The 21,777-nt window shown below is 56.4% G+C and overlaps 3 protein-coding genes across 7 annotated transcripts; 1 reads left to right on the top strand and 2 right to left on the bottom strand.

The window, feature by feature from the left end:
• Nucleotides 1-238: 238 nt before the first annotated feature.
• Nucleotides 239-1,069, top strand: DPM3 (dolichyl-phosphate mannosyltransferase subunit 3, regulatory). Of its 3 annotated transcripts, none has more exons than XM_075540389.1 (2): nt 239-299; nt 485-1,069. In XM_075540389.1, exon 2 carries the CDS (start codon nt 490-492, stop codon nt 769-771), a length of 282 nt encoding a protein of 93 aa, XP_075396504.1. In that variant the 5' UTR covers nt 239-299; nt 485-489; the 3' UTR covers nt 772-1,069. The 3 variants fall into 3 exon arrangements, with proteins under 3 accessions (XP_075396504.1, XP_075396503.1, XP_075396502.1); XM_075540388.1 differs by having other exon boundaries at nt 268-377; XM_075540387.1 differs by having other exon boundaries at nt 268-381.
• Nucleotides 1,070-1,613: 544 nt separating this feature from the next.
• Nucleotides 1,614-4,904, bottom strand: SLC50A1 (solute carrier family 50 member 1). 3 transcript variants are annotated; one of them, XM_075562652.1, is made up of 6 exons: nt 4,772-4,904; nt 3,455-3,532; nt 3,212-3,335; nt 2,466-2,627; nt 2,074-2,193; nt 1,614-1,994 (listed from the first exon to the last, which is right to left on the bottom strand). In XM_075562652.1, exons 2-6 carry the CDS (start codon nt 3,514-3,516, stop codon nt 1,893-1,895), a joined length of 570 nt encoding a protein of 189 aa, XP_075418767.1. In that variant the 5' UTR covers nt 3,517-3,532; nt 4,772-4,904; the 3' UTR covers nt 1,614-1,892. The 3 variants fall into 3 exon arrangements, with proteins under 3 accessions (XP_075418767.1, XP_075418766.1, XP_075418771.1); XM_075562651.1 differs by lacking the exon at nt 4,772-4,904 and adding an exon at nt 3,846-4,004; XM_075562656.1 differs by lacking the exon at nt 4,772-4,904 and adding an exon at nt 3,750-3,868.
• Nucleotides 4,905-5,352: 448 nt separating this feature from the next.
• EFNA1 (ephrin A1) lies at nt 5,353-11,667 on the bottom strand. Its single transcript, XM_075540386.1, has 5 exons — nt 11,490-11,667; nt 8,053-8,348; nt 6,557-6,622; nt 6,387-6,437; nt 5,353-6,227 (listed from the first exon to the last, which is right to left on the bottom strand). The coding sequence occupies exons 1-5, from the start codon at nt 11,579-11,581 to the stop codon at nt 6,115-6,117; spliced, it is 618 nt and encodes a 205-aa protein (XP_075396501.1). The 5' UTR covers nt 11,582-11,667; the 3' UTR covers nt 5,353-6,114.
• Nucleotides 11,668-21,777: the final 10,110 nt, after the last annotated feature.

The raw sequence follows: 21,777 nt of genomic DNA, 5'->3' as shown, positions 1-21,777 counted from the left end.
TCCCAATTTGCTGCAAAATGTAAGGAAGGGTGTAGCCCCCGGCCATCTGCTAAGAGCAGCTGAAGCGGGATGTGGAGCGAAAGCGGGCGGACGCGAAGCCTCCGCGGACCCGCGCCGTCGTTTACGGTGTCCCTGGACGTCGCTTTGCAGAAGACTGCAGTGGCGAGGCCCTCTACGCGCCTCCACGAAGGAAGACTACATTTCCCAGCAGGCCGCGCAGAAGCAGAGCATGCGCCGTAGAGAGCTTCAGGACACTGACGTTGGAGCCGCGGGAGGAAAAGCAGACGCAGAGCCTAGAGGTAGGTTCAGCGCTGAATGGGGAGGGTGAGCCCATCGAAAATCACCGAGGAGCGGAGCTGAGCTAGGTGATCCGAACGGTGGGTGAGTGAGAAGACCGGGAATAGGTCTCAAAGGCACCGGGGATGGCGGGCTGGGTGGGGGGATCCGGAATCCGAGCCTTGCTATTTTTTTGTTTTACCTACAGGGACCATGACGAAGCTAGCGCAGTGGCTGTGGGGTCTGGCGCTCCTGGGCTCCACCTGGGCGGCCCTGACCATGGGCCCCACCCTGGGCCTGGAGCTGCCCCTGACCTGCCGGGAGGTCTTGTGGCCCCTGCCCGCCTATCTGCTGGTGACCGTCGGCTGCTTTGCCCTGGGTACCGTGGGCTATCGCGTGGCCACTTTTCATGACTGCGAGGACGCCGCCCTGGAGCTGCAGACTCAGATCCAGGAGGCCCGCGCCGATCTTGTCCGCAAGGGTCTGCGCTTCTAATGCGCCCTACCCCCAACCCCCGCCTGGGCAGCTCCCCTTCCCAGCCCCCATTGCATTTTGTATGTGGTTGGGTTTCCGTGTGGAGGACGGTGATTAGGGATGTGTGCCAGCAGTGGAGATGCGCAGGGTTCCAGCTGCCGCTTGCTGGCATCCCTGTTTTGGACCGGAGGCCAAGAGCTCCTCTCCAGATCTCTCAGAATGGAGATGTCATTCCACCTTCCTGACCCTCTTGACCCTGTCAGAAAACATTTCCTGATGCCTCAACTGTATTATCCTTAATAAAAGCCAATCTCCATTCCGTCTGAGTCTTTTCTGAGTCTTTCCAAGGTCTTGGTGGTGGGGGTGGGGAGTCTTTCCAACGTCGTGGGGGTGGGGGGTTGTTTTTGTTTTGTTCCTACCCTTGCTGTCATTAATTGCCACCCAGTTGATTCCAATTCCTGGGCACGCCATTGCCTTGCAGAGTAGACCAGTGCCCAGTATTTTTCATTCTTTTTTTTAAAGGCTGTGGCCTTTGGGAAGCAGATTGTTGGGCTTATCTTCAGCGGTACCTCTGGGTAGGTTCCAACCATCAAGCTAGTGGTAAACAACCTATTTTCACCACCAGAAACTCCTGAGTCAACCTTTGAAAACCTCACAAGCTCACTGCAGTTAGAACAGCAGACTTCTCTATACGCAGCCCAGTGCTGAAGCCACTGCACCACCACACCTCTCTTTTGAGCTGGGCCCTAAAATAACTGTAGATCAGGCAATGTATCCCTCCCTTGCCAATAAAATTGCCCGGTCACCGTGTCCTTCACCAAAGCAGGCAGGCTGGGGATCGCCGAGGAAGGAATGAGCTGTGATGGGCAGCAGGGAGGAGGAACAATTTATTCCAAGGCACATTTGAAATCTATCACCCCAACCTCTGAAATTACAAAAAATAATCTCTTTAAGATATAAAAGGCAATTCCTCTCCCAAGTTCCACCCTGTCTTTGAAGTAAAGCTCTTTCTAGTCAGTCATCCCTTTTTCTTTCCCATGACCCACTTCGACCGTGGAGCTGGTCAACAGGAACAGTGGAAAGGAAGGGGTCTCTTTGGTACTGGATTGCCGTGAAGGTGGCCAGAGGTCAAGTGAGACACCTCAGGTCTGCAGGAGCCGATAGTTCTTGTCTTGCTCCTGGGGATACTTCCAGAAAAGCCAGAGGCGGATGAAGCTGGTGAAGATTCCTGGAAGGTTGGGCACCTGGAATCGGAAGGCCACTGTGAAGAGAGGAGCTGGGTTTCCACCTTGCAGGCCAGTCGCCCTTTCCTGTTCTGCTTACCATGATGTAGGGATCTCTGAGGCGAAGCCCATAGAGGGACCAGGAGGCCGAGGTGAGGAGGGTGGCAATGGTGAGCGAGTAGGAGAAGCGCTGCATTGACTGGGTCTGAATGGCTTTGGCCTGTGGGAAAGGACAAAAGATAAAGCCTGGCCAGAGGTCTCTGGAAGATGTCCTCTCCTAGCCCAGACACACAGCCTGCAGATGGACTTAGCCTACGAGTTTTCCCAGGAAAAAGGTTAAACATCCTCTTTCATCTCCTGTCACTCGACCCTTTCCTCCTGCCTCCCATTCCCCCTGGAGTGCCTCCTTCTGGGGGTAACCCAGTCACTGGCCACGGGATCCGGACCCTTCTTTCTGATCCCCGACACCCTCGAGGCCACCCCCTCACTCACCAAGTCAGCCAGTGGTGAGAGGTACATGCTGATGGTGAAGACACTGCAGAAGAGGCCCAGCTGCTGGAGTCGGGTGTCAGGGTCGGGCACCATGAGCCAAAAGTAGCCATACCCCACGAGAAGAACCGCCAGCAGAGTGGCACTCTGCAGGAGCAAGGCTTGCTGCGGGGAGAGAGCAGCCTTACTTCTTCTCCAGGTGCCAGCCCACTCTCGACCCCTGCAGAGGTGAGCTCATCTGCCCTCTCCCAGCCTCCCAGGGGGAGAGCCAGCCTCTGTCCAAGTCTCCAGTAACTGCACTTGGCACAGCCTCCTTCCCACCAGTGACTTGGACTTACGTCTGAGCCACTCACAACACTGGCGGTCTCTAGGGAAGGCAGGGTACTTTGTGAGCTTAATAGACGTTTGTGTCCCTGAACTTTCACGAGGAGGCCCAGCTAACCACCTCCTCCTCAGCCACTGGCCCACCCAACCTCTGGAGGAGCTATCAGAGGCAAGGAAGGCCCTCTGTCCAGCTGCAGGGGCAGAAGCTCTGGGCAGTCCAGGAGCCATGGGGGTAGGCCCAGCTACCAGCCTTGCCAGATTTGGGGACAATGTGAGTCTCAGAAACCTGGCTTCGTGGAGAGAGGAGGGGCTGCAGAGACCTTCCAGGAAAAGGTGGCAGTGCCAGCTGTTGGTCTTCTAGGAAGGAGTGTTTGCTCTGGCAGCTAGGCGGGGCACGGCACAGGTGGGTGCGGGAGGCCCTCTACCTTGCGAGGGCAGTAGTGGAGATACGCCAGGATGTACACGGTCTGAAGCACAGCGCCCACGGCGTTCACGATGATAAGGGTCCAGTCTCCCTTCAAGACCCCATAGCTCAGCCAGCTCAGGTTGCTGCCGGGTGGAGGGGAGGGATATCATACATTGGACTCTAAGACCCTCGACGGTGGGGTGGGGCTGTTCTCCACCCTTGCCCCCTCTCCCCTTCCCGCCTTAGTCATCGCGCCTCTCACTTGACATCCGTAGTGAGAAAGGGCAGGAACTGGACGCTCTCCACACTCCGGGTCACTTGCATGTGCCTGAGGTCCGACCTGCAACAGGGCCCCAAAAGAAGAGTAACGGGGTGAGAAGGAAGTTCTGGGGTGTTAGAGGGGGCGGGGTTCTGCACATCCAATACCTGGAATCCTCCCAGGGTCACGGCCGACCCTGAGTCCTCCAGTCCCCAGTCCCACCCGGCCCCTCGCTTTCTCCCCTAGATCAAGTGGCCGCACCACGCCCCTGTTCCCCGTCCCCGAGACCCGATTTCACTTTGACTCGCAGGCTGGGGCTGCGGGCAAGTGTCTGCCCCTCTCTTCTTTCCTGACTTCCTGGTCCTGCCCCAGCCCAGCCCGGCCGCGCTCTCACAGGCCGGTGGAGAACATGCCCAGGGTGAAGACCACACAGGCTCCGGAGAGGAGCGAGTCCACGGCGCCGCCCGCTTCCATCGCTCCGGGAGACCGAGCCCGCGCGCGTCGGGTCGGCCGCGCGCTGGTGAGCTGGGCTCGGGCGGGCGGGCGGGCCGAGCGGGAGCCCCGCCCCTCCGCACACTCGGCCCCGCCCCCGCACGCTCTGGCAGTCCCTCCCGGAAACTGAACCGGAACCAGGCCTGCCCCTAGACCGCCAAACCGGAACTCGGGCCCTGCCCCCCGGGTGCCCGGGCCGGGCGGACTCGCTGCCTGCCAGCTCCCAGGGTTCCAGGTCCTGACCTTGCCCTCCAGATCCCGGTCGGACCCGGGCCTAGGGGTCCACGAATTCATCTCCACCCCGTTACTCACTCATGCTTACTTACCTGTGGTCCCCTAGGCCTTCAGCCGGAAGTGTATCTCTGGGAAATCGCGCCTAGCGCGTCTCCGCCCTTGTCCACACATTGGACACCGCATCTTTCGAATAACCTTCCGAAATACCAACTCAGAAATTACTTAGCCCCTTCCTTGCTTCCATTGATGGCAACGGCCTCACTGGCGCTCCATGGTCACTTTTACTGCTTTTCTCCACGCGAGGCAGGACTGCCTCGTCCCACGGAGCCTGCCAAACGTGAACGTAATCACTTGGACCTGCTGAGCGATCTTTCCCAGCCGGCAATGGAAACGTCCTGGTTAACGTGGCTCTGCCTTCAAGTGGGGCCCGCCTAAGCCATACCGTAGCCAGCCTCTGCCCTCCGCTTCAACCCTGCCACTCCCACAGGGCCGAAGTCTATGTGGCACACAGACAGCAACAGAAAGATGGCGAGCCCCTCCTCCCACCCGGAGCTCCAGTTCAGAACCTCAGTTTCCCAGGGTTGGGACTCCCACCTCTCAGTTGGCTACTGCTTCAGCCCAGCCTTTCTTCAGTCAGTGATGCAAGACTAGATCAGATGGTCTCCTCCTTTACTCCTCCACTGAGTCCCGTCACTGACCCTGGACTCCATCCTCCATACCGCCGGGAACTTCCCCTGCCAGCCTCCCACACACTGGTGGGGCAGGCCGCGTGCCTCAGCTGGCATTCCCTTGAGTGGATGCTCTGACTCACCCCAACAGCTTGAGTGTGTGAACCATATGCCAGCGCCTAGCGCTGAGGGGGTGGGAGTGGTGCAGAGGGTGGGCAAGAACTTGCAAACTGGGGTGCAGCCTAGAACCTGAGCGACTGCTCTCGGGGCACTCCCACCCTGGACACCCCTCCCGAAGGGGAAACACGCTGCTGCTTTGGCTTGACAGGAGCGCTTCGCCTTGGGCAAGGTCAGAAAGGAAGTGAGAGCCAGTGGCCACAGGTGTCCTGGAGAGGCTGGCACTCAACTCAGCAGGGACTCAAGACTTGCGACTGAATAAGCTGGCAAGGAAGGAGAAGAAAGAGCAAGTCCGAAAAAGCCAAACAAACAAAAAACACATGACTTTATTTTGAGACAAAGGACACCGTATAAAAACTCCAGTTGTAGAAATCAGCACAGACATACAGGAAGTATATATACAGACACTGTGCATGTGGGCCCTGCCCGGCAGGCTACACGCTAGGAACAGACTCGGTACCCATGGGCACTGCCCTTCCAGCGACAGTCTAACAACAGGTTGGCACAGCCCCCTGCTGGCACAGCTCTGGGGCCTGCTGCCCCTGGGCCTGGGGAGGGGAAAGGATGCTGTGCCCAGTGGCAGGCAGCTCCCCAGATGAAGTCTTGCAGGGGACTCTGGGTCAGCCCAGGCAGGTCACTTCTCCAGCCCCTGGCTTCCCAGCGGGAAACTGTTGCTCAGTTTTCTTTCTGTCCGTTCATCTGGGCATCCTGGCTCTCTCCGGGAGAGGCACCTCAGCATCCATCCGTCCATGACCCCAAGCACCTGCGGCTAGGTGCCTCTGGGTCCTTTTCGGGGCCCTGTCCGCACAGCTTGTTGCTTTGGCTTCAGGGCAGGAACGTCGCAGCTGCAGGAAGGTTCTCCCCCATTTCTCTTGCCCATCCTTCTGAGGCGGAGGCAGTGATGGCACAGACAGGCTGGCCGAACTCCTTAATACTGACCCGTTTCGAGGCTGCTGGGTAGCAGCTTGTGCATGTGGTGGGAATGGCTCCCAAGGCTAGGGGTGTAGGAGCTGTCACAAGACAGTTGAGGGGTACCTGCCCCTGCCCCCTCAATCCAGTGCCAATCCTTAAGTCAGGTGTGGCATTCGCCTTTCATGGGGCTTGCAGCAGCAGCGGTGGCACGAGCAGCAGTGCCCAGGCAAATGGAGAGAGGCAGGGTGCCGCACTGTCGCCGATGCTATGCAGAACTTGCACCTGTGGGTCATCTGCAATGTGGGAGAGAGAGCCCAGGCCCCATGCTGAGTGGTCCCCTTGCTGACACTAGTCTTCAACCCAAAGATATTTCTCCAGCCCCTGCCTGGCAGGGACCCAACTCCTGTACCCCGCCATCCCCAACAGCTCCCTGATCTGCTCCTGCTACCCACCTGCTGGAAGTCTCTTTTCCTGCGGGTTGATGTGGGCCTGAGGACTGTGAGCTGAAAGACAAGAAGAGTGGCACTAGATCAGTCGCTGTACCCGGGGTGGGGTGGGGTGGTGGTGATGGGGAAGTGGGGCTGACTTATGGGCAGGGAGGTCCACAGGCCCAGATACTCACTGGTTTTGCCGTTGACGGTCACCTTTAAGCGCAAGCAGTGGTCTTCGTGGTGGTGAAGGGGCTTAGCTGCAAAGTAAAACCCGCAGGGTGTTAAGGAAGGAATCTTTGTGGGATGAAAAGATATGCTCCAAAAATGTCTCATTCACTCAGTGCCACCAAATCTACTGGGGCTTATAGGGACCCTGTAGGACAGGGTAGCACTGTCCTTGTGGGTTTCTGAGAGTGTAAGTCTAAGGGCATGGGAAGCCCTCCGTGGCTCTCCTGCAGAGCAGCTGGTGGGTTCGAACGGCTGACCTTACAGTTAGCAGCCCAACGCGTAACCACTATGACGCCGAGGCTCCCCTCTAAATACATGCCTCTGACACCTAATCGCTCTCAATTGTTACCATCCTTAGTTTTCGCTCATCTTCTGTCCAATATTCAGTCCGAGTGCCCATTCTCGGCAAAGCCCTCCCCTCTGGTGGGAGCTCTCTGGTGTGTGAGAGTGACCCTATAGGACAGGGTATAACTGCCCCTCTGGGTTTCCGACACTGCACCGCCTCACGGGAGTAGAGCGCCTCATCCTTCTCCCAAGGAGTAGCTAGTGGTTTCAGACTGCTGACCTTGTACTTAGCAGCCCAATGGGCTCCCCACTATGCCTCTGGGGTGGTTTTATTTCCTGTGGTTGGCCACAGTGGTGAAAGAAAGAGTGCAGACAGTGTCTGGGTCCCACACAGGCCACTCCCCCTCCACTGCCGAGCCCGGGTGAGAGTGGGTGAGGACAGCACATGGGCTCCTCTTCCCTGGGCTTCTCCCCCCACCCCCGGCGTGAGTCCTGCAGCCCATCCCTCACAGAGCTGATGTGCTCACCCTCAAAACGCAGCCATCGACCACCCTCAAGTTCAGGTCTCGACTCCTTAGATCTTCTTAGGCCCTCCAAGCTCTTTGCTTCCCACACCCCATGCTCCTCCCACTCTGGCCAGGCTAACTTGCTTTCAGTGCCCTGAAGGTGGGTGCTGGGCTGCTCACCCAGGGTTTGGGAAGGTCGGAGGTTGGAGTCAACCCAGAGGTGCCTCACAAGAAAGACCTGGTGATCCACCTTCCAACAAGTCAGCGATTTCAAACCCAGGATTGCAGAGTGGCTCTCTGCCACACCCGGGGCTCCCTGGGCTGGCGTTCACTTTGCATCTGTACCCTCACACCCAGCCAGCTCTGCCTGCCCACCGCTCTGCGGTCATCTTCTCCAGAGAGCTCTCCAAGCTGGCCAGTGACCCAGTCATCTTCCCGGGGGGATATCATAATGGCCCAGTCACTTTTGTGAGTCTCTTTCCAGCACCCCCGAGGATCTCAGCAATGCTTTATTTATCTCTGTGCCTGCCGAGCCAAACGGTGCCCAGTGCCCACTAGACACTCAGGACACACTTGAAATATGAGTGAATGAATAGACTCCCAGGACTGAAAAGGACCCTGTCCCCACCGAGGGCGCCCACTTGGGGGTGTGTCTCCCGGGCACTCACAGATGTAGTAGTAGCTGTGCCCTTCCTTGAACTCCTTGCCCAGGGTGAAGGGTGTGAAGCGCTGGAATTTCTCAGACAGCTTCTCGGGGCCATGCCTGGCATTGGGCTGGTTGCACTTCCAGCGCACCCGGTCCTTGGATTGGGGCTGGCACAGCTGGTACTCCTCCTGCTCCACCAGGTACAAGGTGTACCGCTCCATGGCCGTATCGGCCACAGAGTCGTCCTCATAATGAGGACAGATGATGTCTAGGTGGTCATTCAGCTGGACGTGGACCGTGTAGTCCTCATTCCGGAACCTGGGCACACACAGGCAGGGAGGAAGCAGGTGGTCACTCGGGAACTAGACCAGAGAACCAGCGAGCCTGCAGCCTCCACATGTTTACAGGACCCCACCCCTTTCACAGGGACGCCCACTCCCACCCCAAAGATTCTTTCAAAATCTCAAGCCCTCATATATGGATGGTGCTTGATTGTCTTTAATATGATTGTCTTTATTATGGTCCCACCATCTCCAAACAGTCTCCTCACCCTCATTGTTTCCCATTAATCCTTCAAATAGCTTCCACCCATTATCTTTCAGGTTTCAAAGCACTTCCCGCAACCCACACTGATATTTGCGAAAGGATGGGCTTCTGGAGAGCCCGGGAACTCCCTCCCTCTCCAATCCCTTCTCCTAAACCGTTCTCCCACAGTCCGAGCTCCTGCAAATGCTGTGAGCCCTCAGGGGACCTGCACTCAGCACCCCACACTGCCAGCTCTTCCCTTCTCTCACTGCCCTTAAAGGGCTCCCAGGGCCACCAGGAAGACGCCGTTTCCCAGCTTCCCCCTGTGCCCAGCCCCTGGTCCTGTAAGTGACACCTCTCATCATTCTTTCCCAAGCTCCTCAAGTGGCCTCCCCGTCCACTTCTTTCAAAGCACTCTCCAAACAGCTTTATCTCCGACAGCCCACTCCCACCTGGCCGGGAGACCATTCTGGGAGGGCCTCTCCCTCCCCACCACAAGAGGTGGAGCCAGCTCCCCTCCCCCAGGCCGCACAAGCTCCAGCCGGACTGCCCACCCCCCTCCTCCCAGCCCCAGACACCTGGCTCCAGCCTGGGTGGGGTCGGAGCGAGGGGGGAAAGTGCCTCCACCTCATCCCCTCTTCGGAGCTGGTCAGCTTCTCTAATTCCCCCAAGCCCTGCCAGCTAGAGACTCAGCAGAGTCGCTGCCAACTTGCTCAGACCAAAGCTTTGCGCCTGGGTGGGGGTGGAGGGGGAGGGGAAGGGGAAGGGCAGGGGTTAGGCCCAGAGGCCTTCAGCCATGGTGGGCACCCGCTGCCCACCCAAAGTACCCCACAGAGGTCTGGCCTAGCAGGCGCAAGTCAGTGCCAGGGATAGGCTTACCAAGCCCCTCCCCCACCCCAGGGAAAAGAGAGAGAGAGAGAAGCAGTGGAGAGAGGCTTTTAAAATTCCTCTCCCGAGAGATAAACATAGAAGCCATTTCGGAACAGGTATTTCAGCTCTGAGCCTGGCGTCTTTCCCTCATTCCCGTGACGGGCACTGACTCATTCCTCACCCACCTCTGCCTCCCGCCCAGCACTCAGGGGAAGCTGGGAACATTCACTTGGCAAACGTGGACTGGCCCCCACAGGCCCCCTGGGTGGCACAGTGCCCATCTGACCCTAGATTCTGTTCTCCATGCCAAGGGAGCTGAGGAGTCTGGTGGGTAACTGCCCACCGGCGGCTGCTGCTCCTGCTGTGCCAAGGCGGCCAGCTTCAGCTCACAGTGGCACCACCCTTCTCAAGCGTGGAGATCCCAGGGCTGATGCCCAGGGCCCTGAGTCACCCTTGCCAGCCTCACAACTGCTCAACTCATCGCCACCTCATCTTTGCCCCAAGCTGGGTCTAGCCTGGCTGGCCTCCACTCTGGGTGTGTGTGTGTGTGTGTGTGTGTGTGTGGTTCACGAGTGTGTGTGTGTGTGTGTGTGTGTGGTACACGAGTGCGCCCAGATGGACAAGGCTGAAGCTGTGGTTGTGGTTGGCGGGACACCCTTCACCCCCTTCTGGGGTACAATCTGCTCCACTTAGCCCCAGTTTGACTCCTGCTCTCCATCTGGGAAAGGAGGGCAGCGGCGTCAGGGAAGGCTGGGGGGGGGGGCAAGGAAGAGGCTCCTTCCTGAAAGAAAGGAAACCTGGGAGCTTGGGAACGGAAAAGGCCAGGGTCCCCCCTCCCTCCTCAGGGCTTCCTGTCCCCTCCTCCTCCTTCAGCCAACACCTGGCATGGGCATAAACAGGGACTTTGCTCTCTCCCACTAGGATGAGACTGGGTCAAAGAAGCGGAGAACAGACAGCTCGGAGTGAGGTGAAGGCTGGCCGACGGGCTGCACTAGAACCTGCTGGCCAAAGAGCACTGCCCTTTGGAGTGGGCAGCAGGATGGGGCCTCGCCAGGCAGTGCCACAGAGTCACAGGAAGCTGGGACAGACTAAGGACTTCTCCAGGGGAGGAGGGGGGACTGGAGTGCCGGGCTGGAGCGGGTGCGCGCGCCGAGGGAAGTGTTTTTGGAGACCCCAAGCCGCCCAGCCCTCCTGGCCTAGCTCCTCCCCCTCCGGTCTCCGGGTTTCCCGCAAATATCACCGTTCCCTCAACTTCGGAAAACTCAAGGGCAAGAACAAAGGGTCCGAGCCCCAGCCAGCGCCCCCCGCCCCCACGTACCATTTGCCTCCCGGCCCTAAACCTGCGCGCGAGAAATTAACCCCTTCCTGCCCGAGCCCCCGGGAACCCTACGAACGCGTTTCCTGTCTTCTGACTCTCCTTTCCCAAGACCACCCCCTCGCCCCCAACTGACCAGAACCTCATAAAGAGGTGGATCCCTCTATCCACCCCGAAGTGGCATGTGTCCCCTTGAGGCCACTGGCACCGAACCCCAGGGAGCTTTGCAGAGGCACTATGAATAGGGGGCGGGCTCCAAGGCCACAGCCCCTCCCCTCCCCTCCCCTCCTAGAGTGCTCCTTCCAGCGTTCGGGTGGAACTCCGAATGTCACCTCAGGTACCTGTCTGCCGCGGCAGGCGGAGTTGCCTAAGTGACAAACAGCAGGGGGGCACAGGCGTTCTCACTGTAGGGGCTTGGGGGGCAAGGAGGATGGTCCGGTGCTTGCAAGGGGCACTGCCCAGCACGGGTCCCGAGTAAGAGCAATCAGGGTGTAATCATGCAGAGGAACCAGGAGGCAGGAAGGGAAGGGCTAGAGTGCCCAGACAAGCAGGCACGGGCAGGTTCCAGTCCCAAGGTGCGTGCTCCCAGCTCCTGGCGAGAAGCGAGGCCAGGGACCTCTCCCAGATCCCTCCCGCCTGCAGCACCCCCCCCAGGCTCGGCCCGGGGACTGGCCCGGGGTAGCCAGCTCTGGAGAGACTGAGGCAGTGTCCACCAGGCGCCCGGGCCGCCGCGAGAGCTAAGGGCTTACTTGGGGTTTGAACTGTTCCAGAAGACCGTGTGGCGATCCGCGGCGGCCAGACTGCAGCAGAGACCCAAGAGAGGGGCCCAGAGAAACTCCATAGCGCGGGGCCTGGCCAGGCCGGTGGGGGACGAGGGGCTCCTCTGCGTCTGAGCTCCGCCTGGCTCTCTCCGTCGCGGCACTCAGCGCCGCGCTCACGGCTCTGGCCCCTAAGACTGACGACTCCGCCTTTTGGGCCGGCGCCGCCCGCCCCGCCCCGCCCCCGCCCCGCCCGGCGCGCGGCTGCCCGGAGGCCGGGGGGCGGGGGGGCCGAGCCGCGGAGAGGGGGGCAGGGGAGGGGGCGGCCGCGCTGGGAGGGAGCGCGCTCAAGCCTAGGGACCGCCGGCCGCCCCGGGCTGTGCGCGCGCTCACTTGTGGGTGGGCGTGCAGCTCCGTGGGCCCGTGCTGGCTGGGGACCTGGGCTGAGTTGCAAGTGGGACAAGGCCAGGAACTCGCACGCGCGGGTCTGCGGGCGCGCGGACGCGGGCAGGGCTTTGCTGGCCCCCGAGGGTCGCGCCGAGCGCACGGTGCACGATGTCCCCCTCGCTCTGCACGCGCGGGACCGGGTGTCCGGGTTCGCTTACTTTCTTCCACTCCCGCCCCCTCCCCCGCGCCGGGTTCCCGGACTCTGCGCTCCGCTGCCCCTCCCGACACACACGCGGCTGTTTGTTTTTGTTGGGTTTGTCAATGTTGCCTTTGTTCCAAGAGATTGTGTCATCGCCTGGATGCTGGGAATAAAGTGCGACCCTGTGTGTGATCGAGTGTGTAACGTGTGAGGCCGAGGCGAAGGGTGCATTTGTCTACCAATGCATGTGCGCGAGATCCTGGGCCGTGAGGGGGTCCGCGGGGTGTGTGTGTGTGTGTGTGTGTGTGTGTAAGAGGGTGAGAGAGCAACGCGTGTGTGCCCCGTGCGAATGGGCTCTTGAATATGGGCCGTGAGAGTCTGGGCAGGAAGGGTGACAAACTGTAGCCACACATGTGCATCTGGCGTGTGTCAATGCGAGCGATGGCGCGCCAGTGTGAAAACATTTGTGAGTCGTACCACAACCGCGTGAAGGGGAGCGTGTGAACCTCCTTCATGTCGTATGCCAATGGTTGTGAAGGCGTGTGAAGAGGAGGGGGAACGTGTGTGGGCGTGCAGGGGGTGTGCTCGTGTGTAGGGGGTGTCGGGTGGCGCCCCCGGGCTGGGCGGCTGGGTCTCGCAGTCAGTCGAGCCCCTGTACCCAGCGCAGGCCCCCTCCCCCGCGCCGTGTAAACAAACCCGCTGGAATTCGTCTCTCGGGGCGCCTCTCCCCGCCAGGATCGCGGCCGTCTGCACCGGGCTGGGCGGGCAGCGTCTGCTCCCAGCTCCGGGGTGGGAGAGCGGGCAGGTGTTTGAGGACGCCCGCGCGCGCCTGTGCCTGTGCGTGTGCGCGCGCCCCGCACGCCGCGCGTCTGCTCGGGCTCGGGGGCTCTCCGTGCACGCAGAGACTATTCGTCTCCCGCGTGGCTCTCGGCACCCCGAGGCCGACTCCTCCAGGCGGCTGTGCATCGCGGGAGGGCGCGGGCCTGAGGCCCCCCGCCAGCTCGGGCCCAGCTTCCCGAGTTCCCAGGCCGTTTCATCCCCTTCTTTTACGGCCAGGCCTGGCGACAACCCCTGTAATTACGCTGGGCCCGGACGCCGCGCCGAGTCCGGCGCTGACCCCGCGGCCGAGGAGCCCGGGCGGAGTGGGGGTGGGGCGGGCCGGCTCCCACCCCCAGAAGGGTGCAGGCCGCGGGAGGCCGGCTTGCGGCGCGGAGCGTGGACGTTTACAGAGCGCCGAGGGTGTGCTTGGCCCAGTAACCCCGCGGCTGTGTCTGGGCCGGGCTTTGGGACGGCTAACCCCATCCCCCCACCTCTGCTGTCCCCCCACCCATGGTGCACCTGCCCTGGCCGACGTGCCTAGCTCCGCGTTTCCAGACCTGCGGCCCGCCCCTCCCTCCAGGGCCGAAGTCTACCTGCGGAGTGGCCCCGGGCGGCGCCTCAGGCGCCTCTGGCTCACCAGAGAGTACAGCTACGTGTGGGCCTCCCTCGCGTCCCCCTCCCCCCACTTCATCCCAGCGCACACGTGCCACAGAATCCAAGCTACATGTGGGCAGGGATCTCTGGCCGTTTTGTTCGCTGCCGTCTTTCCAGAGCCCGGCACTGCGCTTCACACACAGTAGATGATCAATAAATATTTGCTGAGTGAGCGAAATCACTGTTGAGTGAACTTTAACTTCTGCTGGACGTGAGAGCGCTGAAAAGAAACAAAGCGAGGAGCTGGGGAGCCCAGCGCGCTTGAGAGCTCCTGGCACAGGATGGTCCCCTGGGGGTGGCGGCTAGGGGTAGAGGCCGCTGTTCCTCGATGGCCCGGTTTGGATGGGGACGTGTGGGGTCCCGGGACTGCGTCGCTTAGCCAGGGCGGGTTCAGGCTCGCTCAGCCCAGCTGGTGGGGGCTTGCTCCGCTCCCACCCCACCTGCATCCAGCAAGGAGTAGCCCCAGCCGCGCTGAGAGGGGAGGGGAAGGGCTCCAGGCACCGGCGGGACGCTAGGCCCTCCTTCCAGGGGTTGCCATTCTCACTGGTGCATCAGTCGCACCAGGCAGCCTGTGGAGGACTTCATCCGACCTAAGGGAACAGCCCTAGGTGCCTGGCGCCGTGGTGGGCCCCGATGGTGTAAGGGTGAGCTTGAAACAAAATCCCTGCCCCCGGGACGTCCCCAGCAGACCTGTTGGATAAATAAACAAAGCCACCAGCTAGTTATACAACAAATTTGCCCAGCCAGCCAGACTACCCGCGACCCACCCTCGCACCTAGAGCCCAGACGCCTGCTGGGCTCAGAGGAGAACTGCAGTTCCTGTGCGACTTACACGGGGACAACAGGAAGGACTTGCCCGCCCTGGGGGCCCTGGGCACCAACTCTGCCAGGGTGCCTCTGTCGCCCCGCCCCTAGTCGGCTCTGGCTGGGTCTCATGGCGCTTCAGCCTTGGGCAACCTCTCACCGCAAAGACGTGTTGGCTTTCAGCACCGCACCCCGCGGGCAAACATCTGTGTGCTCAGTGGCTGAAGTAGTCTGGGGTGTCTGTCTGTCTGTGTCTACCAGTCTGGGAAATTCCTCCCAGGAGTACTTTCTGGGAATTCCTGAGGAACCAGGTTAACCCTTTCAGGGCGCAGGTGCTGCCACCTGTGGGGTATACTGCCCGACTGGAGGTAGCATTTCCAGGACAGCTACAGCAACCCCAGGGGTGGTTTCGCCCTTGCTAAGTGTCCTGTGGTTTTGGGGTGGGGTAGGCCCCGACCCACAGGGCCCTGGGGCGCTGTCTAGCCAGGCTCAGTTCTGAAAGGCATCTCCCAGTAGTGGGTGGGGCTGCTTGGATTGAGGCAGGCTGGTTCTCAACGCTAGCAGCCTCTTCACCGTTAACCACTCCTGCAATGCCATTTGGAAAATAAAGTGTTTCTCCGTTATTAGCAATGTCATGTTCTCTTTATCGTAATGTGTGTGCATGCAGTACACACAGCGGAAAATAGAACTAAGGGAGGGCTTGGGGATCACCAATAACTTAACATCTGACACCTTTCCCTAGTAGCCTTTTGCTTGTGTGGAGTTTTGTCTGCTCGCTTTTAGAGAGTTGTGACAAATAACTCATTTCAATTTTGTACTCCCTCCCCCCTTTAATATAAGACATGTTACACACACACACACTCACTTATTTATTGTGCTTTGGGTGGATTTTTACAGAGCAGATTCCATTCCCGGCCAACAGTTTATGCTCATTTTAATTCACAACGTAGTTGCAGCTCCTGCAGGGTGAGAGCCCTCCTCTCACTTCTTCCCGGAGTGGGTGCCCCTGGCCCTTCCTGCCTCCAGCGCTTTGCTTTGCTGTGTGGCCTTTTGAACTCTGGGGATTGTCTGGGGAGTGGCTCTCAGGAGTGCTATTGTTCGATTTATAGGCCTCCCTGCTGTATGGCTACAAGGCAACCCCAGGAGTGGTTTCAGTTCCAGCTTGGAAGGTGTCTAAGGACCACAGCCTGGGGTTCCCCCAGTCTCTACCAGACCAGTCAGTCTGGTCTTTGTTATGATTCAGAATTTTGTTGTGCATCTGTAAACAACCCGGTAACAGTACCATAATGTTTTGGTGGGTGAGTGTATCAGAGCTTGGCACCAGGCAGGGCATAAATAAACGCAACCCCACGCTCTCTCCGTCATGCCCCAGTTGCCGGGTCGTTGGGTTGGCTTGTTCTTAGAACTTGCGAATCTGAGGGTAAGTAAAGAAGGGTTGTTACTAGGGTGCCAATTCCGACGTGTGCTGGCGGATTCCAACCAAAATGTGCGCAGACACGCCTCTGTCCTGGGCGGACGGTGGCAGACAAGCTCTCTCAGCAATACCCTCGTCTCCTTAGTCTCTCTAGGGTGCTTTGTAACCCAAAGGCCAATCCAAACAGCGACTCCTAAGGAGGTTCCAGACGAGGGGGCAGCTGAGAAGTTATGGCAACAATAAGTGAAGATTCCCAAAGGGTCATCTTGGTAGATTTTCTGGAAGCACATAGGATGATCGTGGAAACTTATTGCTGTTTTAGGGACATGGAAAGCTGTGGTTTCCGATAAAGTTCAGGAAGTTTGCATCAACACGTGTCCCCCCATCACGACCCGGCACTGGCTCATCGATGGACGGTAGCCAGGACTTTCCTTCAAGCACTTCACTGGGAGGCCTCACCTCATCACTCTGACTTTGCCCCTTCAGACTTCTCTTTGTTCCTGAAACTCAAAGAACATCTAAAGGGAACTCATTCTGAGTGCCCTGAGGATGCCAACATTGCTGTTTGATGCAGTGTAAATCGAAGGGTACAGAAATCTCTGGGGCAGGCAGGGTTAGAGAGATGACAGACTGTAGACCTTCTCGACGGGGAATATGCAAGAAACAATAGCTTCACAGTTTGGTATTTTTTTCCTTAAATTTTTTGGATAGTTTTGTTTTATAAAGGTTTCTGTGCTTTTGCAGAATTACTGTTTGACTGCCCCTTATAATCCCACGATTAACTTTCATTGAAGAGACATTTGTAGAGCAGCCGCTCCAGACCACACGGCAGCAGTGGTGGAGCAGTGGTTTGCGCACTGGCTCGCGAACCCCAAGGTCGGCAGTTTGAAACTACCAGGTGCTCCGAGGGAGCCAGAGGAGGTTTTTAGGAATCGATGCATTTGAATTGTGGTGCTGGCGAAGAATCTTGACAGTACCACAACACCACGACTGCCAAAAGAACCAACAAATCTGTCTTGGAAGAAGTACAGCCAATGCTTCTTAGAGACAAGGGAGGCAAGACTTTCCCTCATGTACTTTTGATGTGCTGTCAGGAGAGATCCGTCCCTGGAGAAGGGCATCGCGCTTGGTCAAGTACACAAGGACGATCCTTTGTCAGACGGACCGAGACAGTTGACGCCACAGCGGGCTCCTGAAGCCCACACTTGTGAGGCGGCAGCGGCAGGCAGGGCCCGTCTCTCTACTGTCACCAGGGTCGTTGTGAGCTGGAACTAACTCTATGGCGCCCCGCTACAGCAACAGAAAAGAGGGCGCTAACTGGACAAGAGACCTGTGTTTGAACCCTTCCAAAGAACAGGGCCCACAGAAGGCCTACGTTATAGAACGATGTCACCAATAGCACACGCAAGTAAAACTTTGCTGAAGATCATTAACCAACGGTTATGCAGTACCTTGACAGGGACCTGCTGGAGCAGTGGTCCTTGCCCTTCCTCAGGCCGTGACCCTTTCAGACAGCTCCTCGTGTGGTGGTGACCCCCAAACAGAACATCATTTTCATTGCTACTTCATCACTGTCATTTTGCTACCGTTATGAATCAGGTGAACCCTGTGAAAGGGTCGTTCTACCCCCCAAAAGGGTCACGACCCACAGGTTGAGAACCACTGTGCTAGAGGTTCAGGCAGGATTCTGAAAAGGGATATGTAACAAGGAGTGTCATTGCTGATGTCAACTGGATCTTCATTGAAAACGGAGACTATCAGAAAGAAGTTTACTTGCTTTATTGACAATGTTAAGATATTTAGCCATAAGAAAACTATGACAGGCTTGAGAAGAATGGGAATCCCAGGACACTTCATTCTGCTCATGTGGAACCTGTCCGTGGATCAAGAGGCAGTTGTGCAGACAGAACAAGGGAATCCTGCCTGGTTTAAAATCAGGGAAGGTGTGCATCACGGTTGTATCCTCTCAGCATACTTGTTCAGTCTGTATGCTGAGCAAGTCATAGGAGAAGCTGGCTTCAGGATTGGAGGAAGGCTTGTTAACAACCTTCGATAGGCAGATGACAGACCTTTGTTTGCTAAGGGCCAGGACTTGGCACTTGCTGATGAAGCTCAAAGGTCGCAGCCTTCGGTGTGGATGACAACTCAGTGTAAAGAAAACAAAAAAATCTTCACCACTGGGCCAGTGGGTAACATCATGACAGACAGAGAAAATATTGAAGATGTCAAGGATTTAGGATTTCGTCTTGCTTGGATCCACAATCAACCCTCACAGAAGCAGCAGTTGAGAACCAAGGACAAAGAATGGCATCGGGTGACCCTGCCTCACAAGACCTCTTTGAAGTGTTGAAAAGCAAGGATGTTACTTTGAGGACTGAGGTGTGCCTGGCCCAAGCCAGGGTGTTTTCATTTGCCTCCTATGCATGTGAAAGCAGGACATTGAATAAGGGAGACTGAAGAAGGATCGGTGCATGTGAATCATGACACTGGTGAAGAACATTGAAGGGCCGCCAGGAGAACAAACAGAGGTGTCCTAGAAGAAGTGCAGCCAGAGAGCTCCTTGGAAGCGAGGATGTTGACGGACTTTGGACGTGTTATCAGGAGAGATACAATGGAGAAGGACACAATGCTTGGTCAAGTATCAAGAGGCTGGATAAGATGAACTTACAGTGACTACCACAATGGGCCCAAACATAAGGACAATTGTGAAGCTGGGGCAGGAGAGGGCTATACCGAAGGTCCCGAACTAACTCTGGAGAACCTAACAACAACAACAACAACAAACAAACAAACAGATCATCTTGCCCTCAGGCAGAATGCCTTGGGATGTGCATTGCCCCAACCCCTCTCCAGCCAGGGAGGGGCAGTCTCTTAGGGACTTGCCTGGGTGGGTCTTTGATGGAAGTCACCCACCCTACTGGGGACAATACAGGGGGTCACATAGACAGTCATCAGGCCCTATCTATCAGTCCTGTCCTGGACTGTGCTGGTCAGAAGGCCCTGGATCAAGCTTGAAATAGAATGTGCTTGTCCCAATCCTGGTCCCGCTCCTGCTTCTACAGCCCCACTGTCACTGTGATGGATTCCTCTGCCACCAATCTTGAGTTTGTGACAGCTGCCTTTGTGCCATGCCTTATTTAACGAGTGTCCCAACTTGGATCCTTGGATGCCATTTCGACCTCGTGCTAATGGCCTCCCACATCAGATGATGTGTGTCGTCTTTGTCTCTTTTAAGACTTAGTGAATGCTCTCCATAAGTTATATTTGAGATGAGGTCTCTTTTCTGCCCTAAAACATCTATGAGTAGGAACTGGCTCAATGGCACCCAACAACAATAGCTAGTTCCCCACCCCGTCCTATGGGGTCGCTATGAGTTGGCATCACTTTGATGGCAGGGAGTTTGACTTGAAGTTTACTCTGGACCAGGCTCTGGGCTGAGCCCTGGGGATCCTGGGAGACCAATAGCTGAGGGTCTTGCTCCCATGAAACTTACATGTTAGATGGCACAGGGGCATGGGCTTTTCTAGATGTTGGGGAGCTTCAGAGAATATGTTTGATAGCACCAAACCAAAGCCAGATCTTTGGGCTAATAGGACAGTTCTCTTACTGAGGATGAAGGGAACTGGAACTTGGTGGAAACTGGCCTTCCCACGTCGACTCGGGAGGGGCCTGAGAGAGTGGACTCTCCCTCAGAGGAAGACGAGAAGGTTGAGGCAGGGAGTAGGAGAGACATGGAAATGGGCAGATGCTAAAAGGGGATACGGTGGTGATTTCTGTGGCCCTCCTCAGACACTGTGTTGTAGTGGGGCCCTTTTCCACCAAAATGTACCAATCAGGCTGGCAAGTTGCCATCCAAGGTGCAATAACTGGTGTCTGTTTGCCAGAGCAGTGAGGAATTAACCGGAACCATACTTGCTGCCATTAAGTTCACCCGGGCTCATATCGACGCTATAGGACGGAGTAGAGCTACCCTGTGCGTTTTCGAGACTATAACTCTTCAAGAGAGTAGAAAGCCTCCTCTTTTGCCCATGGAGTGGCTGGTGGTTTTGAACTGCTGACCTTGCAGTCATCGTTCCAACTTATAACACTAAGCCACCAGGGCTCCCTGAATCAGGAATAGAAGACAGAGAGGGAATGAATGCTAAGTGCCTCCATGAACAATTGTTTTCTTTACCTTAAGACCAGGACTGAGTGCTGCCTGGCTACCGTTATTAACATTTTGGTCCTAGGTTCAAGAGAAGAGTCCTGATCAAAAGGGAGGAAATGCAGAACAGAATAAAAATTCTCGTGGGATTCCAACTTTAAATCCTCTAAACTATTACCCTGAGATAATATTTCAACCTTAAGCCAACCCCACCCCCCACGAAGTCATTTAAAAATCATTTTATTGGGGGCTCGTTTAACTCTTATCACAATCCATCCATCCATCCATCCATCCATCCATCCATCCATCCATCCATCCATTGTGTCAAGCACATTTGTACATTTGTTGCCATCATCATTCTCAAAACAGTTTCTTTCTACTTGAGCCCATGGTATCAGCTCCTCATTTTTCCCCCTTCTTCCCCCACTGTCCTTCCCTCCTGAACCCTTGATGATTTATAAATTATTATTATTTTTTCATGTCTTACACTGACTGATGTCTCCCTTCACCCACTCTTCTGTTGTCCATCCACCTGGGAGGGGGTCATAGGTAGATCATTGTGATTGGTTCCCCTTTTCTCCCCCACACCTTCCCCTTCCCCTCCTGGTATGGCTTCGCTCTTCATTGGTCTTGAGGGGTTATCTGTCCTGGATTCCTTGGGTTTCCAGCTCTTATCTCTACATGTGTATATGCTCTGGTCTAGCCAGATTTGTAAGGTAGAATTGAGGTCATGATAATGGGGGGTGGGGCGAGGAAGCATTAAAGAACTAGAGGAAAATTGTGTGTTTCATCAGTGCTATACTGCACCCTGACTGGCTCCTCTCCTCCCTGCAACCCTTCTGTAAGAGGATGTCCAATTGCCTACAGATGGACTTTGGGTCTCCACTCTGCACTCCCCCTCTTTCACAGTGTTATGTTTTTTTGTTTTGGGTCTTTGATGCCTGATACCTGATCCTGTTGACACCTCGTGATCACACAGGCTGACGTGCTTCTTCCATGTGGACTTTGTTGCTTCTCAGCCAGTTGGCCACTTGTTTATTTTCAAGCTTTTAAGACCCCAGATGCTATATCTTTTGTTAGCCAGGCACCATCAGCTTTCTTCACCACATTTGCTTATGCACACATTTGTTTTCAGCCATTGTGTAGGGAAAGTGAGCATCATGGAATCCCAGGTTAATAGAACAAAGTGTTTTTGTGTTGAGGGAGTACTTGAGTAGAGACCCAATGTCCATCTGATACCTTAGTACTAAACCTATAAATATATGTACATAGATCTATCTATTTCCCCATCATCATATATAAATATATTTACATATGTACATGCCTGTATTTAGACTTCTGTAAATGCCCTTTGCCTCCTAGTTCTTTCCTCTATTTCCTCTTACTTTCCTCTTGCTCCACTATCATGCTTAGTCTTCATTTGGGCTTCAGAAATGCCTCCCGGTTACATTGCTCTTGATCAAGCCTTACCAGGCCAGGCCTCCTACACCCTCCTTGTCATCGATTTTGGATCACTTGTTGTTCCCTTGTCTCTGGGTTTGCTAACACCACTTTATTTCCCTGCTTCCCCCTCTCCCTTGTCCCCTGGAACATAGGTCCTGTTGTTTTCTCCTTCAAATTGTTTATCCCGCCTATCTTATCTAGAGAGACATGCAGAGATAATAATGTGCTCAAAAGCAAGACAGAGCAAAACATAGTAACAAAACCACAACAAAACAACAAAAAAGAAGGAAAGAAAGACCTGTAAATAGTTCAAAGTCTGTTTGTTGACCTTCAGGAATATTTTCTGGTTGAGCCTGATGGGGTGCCATGCCCTGGTCTCCCAGTCTATTTTTGTTATTCCCTGGGGACTTTGTTG

This window comes from Tenrec ecaudatus, chromosome 1, assembly GCF_050624435.1.
Source record: "Tenrec ecaudatus isolate mTenEca1 chromosome 1, mTenEca1.hap1, whole genome shotgun sequence".
In the NCBI taxonomy this organism is placed as follows: domain Eukaryota; kingdom Metazoa; phylum Chordata; class Mammalia; order Afrosoricida; family Tenrecidae; genus Tenrec; species Tenrec ecaudatus.
This window is presented reverse-complemented; position numbering and strand designations above follow the sequence as displayed.

Excerpts from the sequence above, each read along its gene's own strand:
- DPM3 (XM_075540389.1), top strand. The coding sequence starts at position 490 with ATGACGAAGCTAGCGCAGTGGCTGTGGGGTCTGGCGCTCCTGGGCTCC.
- SLC50A1 (XM_075562651.1), bottom strand. The coding sequence starts at position 3,925 with ATGGAAGCGGGCGGCGCCGTGGACTCGCTCCTCTCCGGAGCCTGTGTG. Across the intron at positions 3,336-3,454 it reads TTTCTCACTACGGATGTCAA|CAACCTGAGCTGGCTGAGCT; the intron begins GTGAGAGGCGCG and ends TCCACCCGGCAG. Across the intron at positions 1,995-2,073 it reads TCAGAGATCCCTACATCATG|GTGCCCAACCTTCCAGGAAT; the intron begins GTAAGCAGAACA and ends TTCCGATTCCAG.
- EFNA1 (XM_075540386.1), bottom strand. The coding sequence starts at position 11,581 with ATGGAGTTTCTCTGGGCCCCTCTCTTGGGTCTCTGCTGCAGTCTGGCC. Across the intron at positions 8,349-11,489 it reads TGGAACAGTTCAAACCCCAA|GTTCCGGAATGAGGACTACA; the intron begins GTAAGCCCTTAG and ends GTGTGTGCCCAG. Across the intron at positions 6,623-8,052 it reads GCACAGCTACTACTACATCT|CTAAGCCCCTTCACCACCAC; the intron begins GTGAGTGCCCGG and ends TTTACTTTGCAG.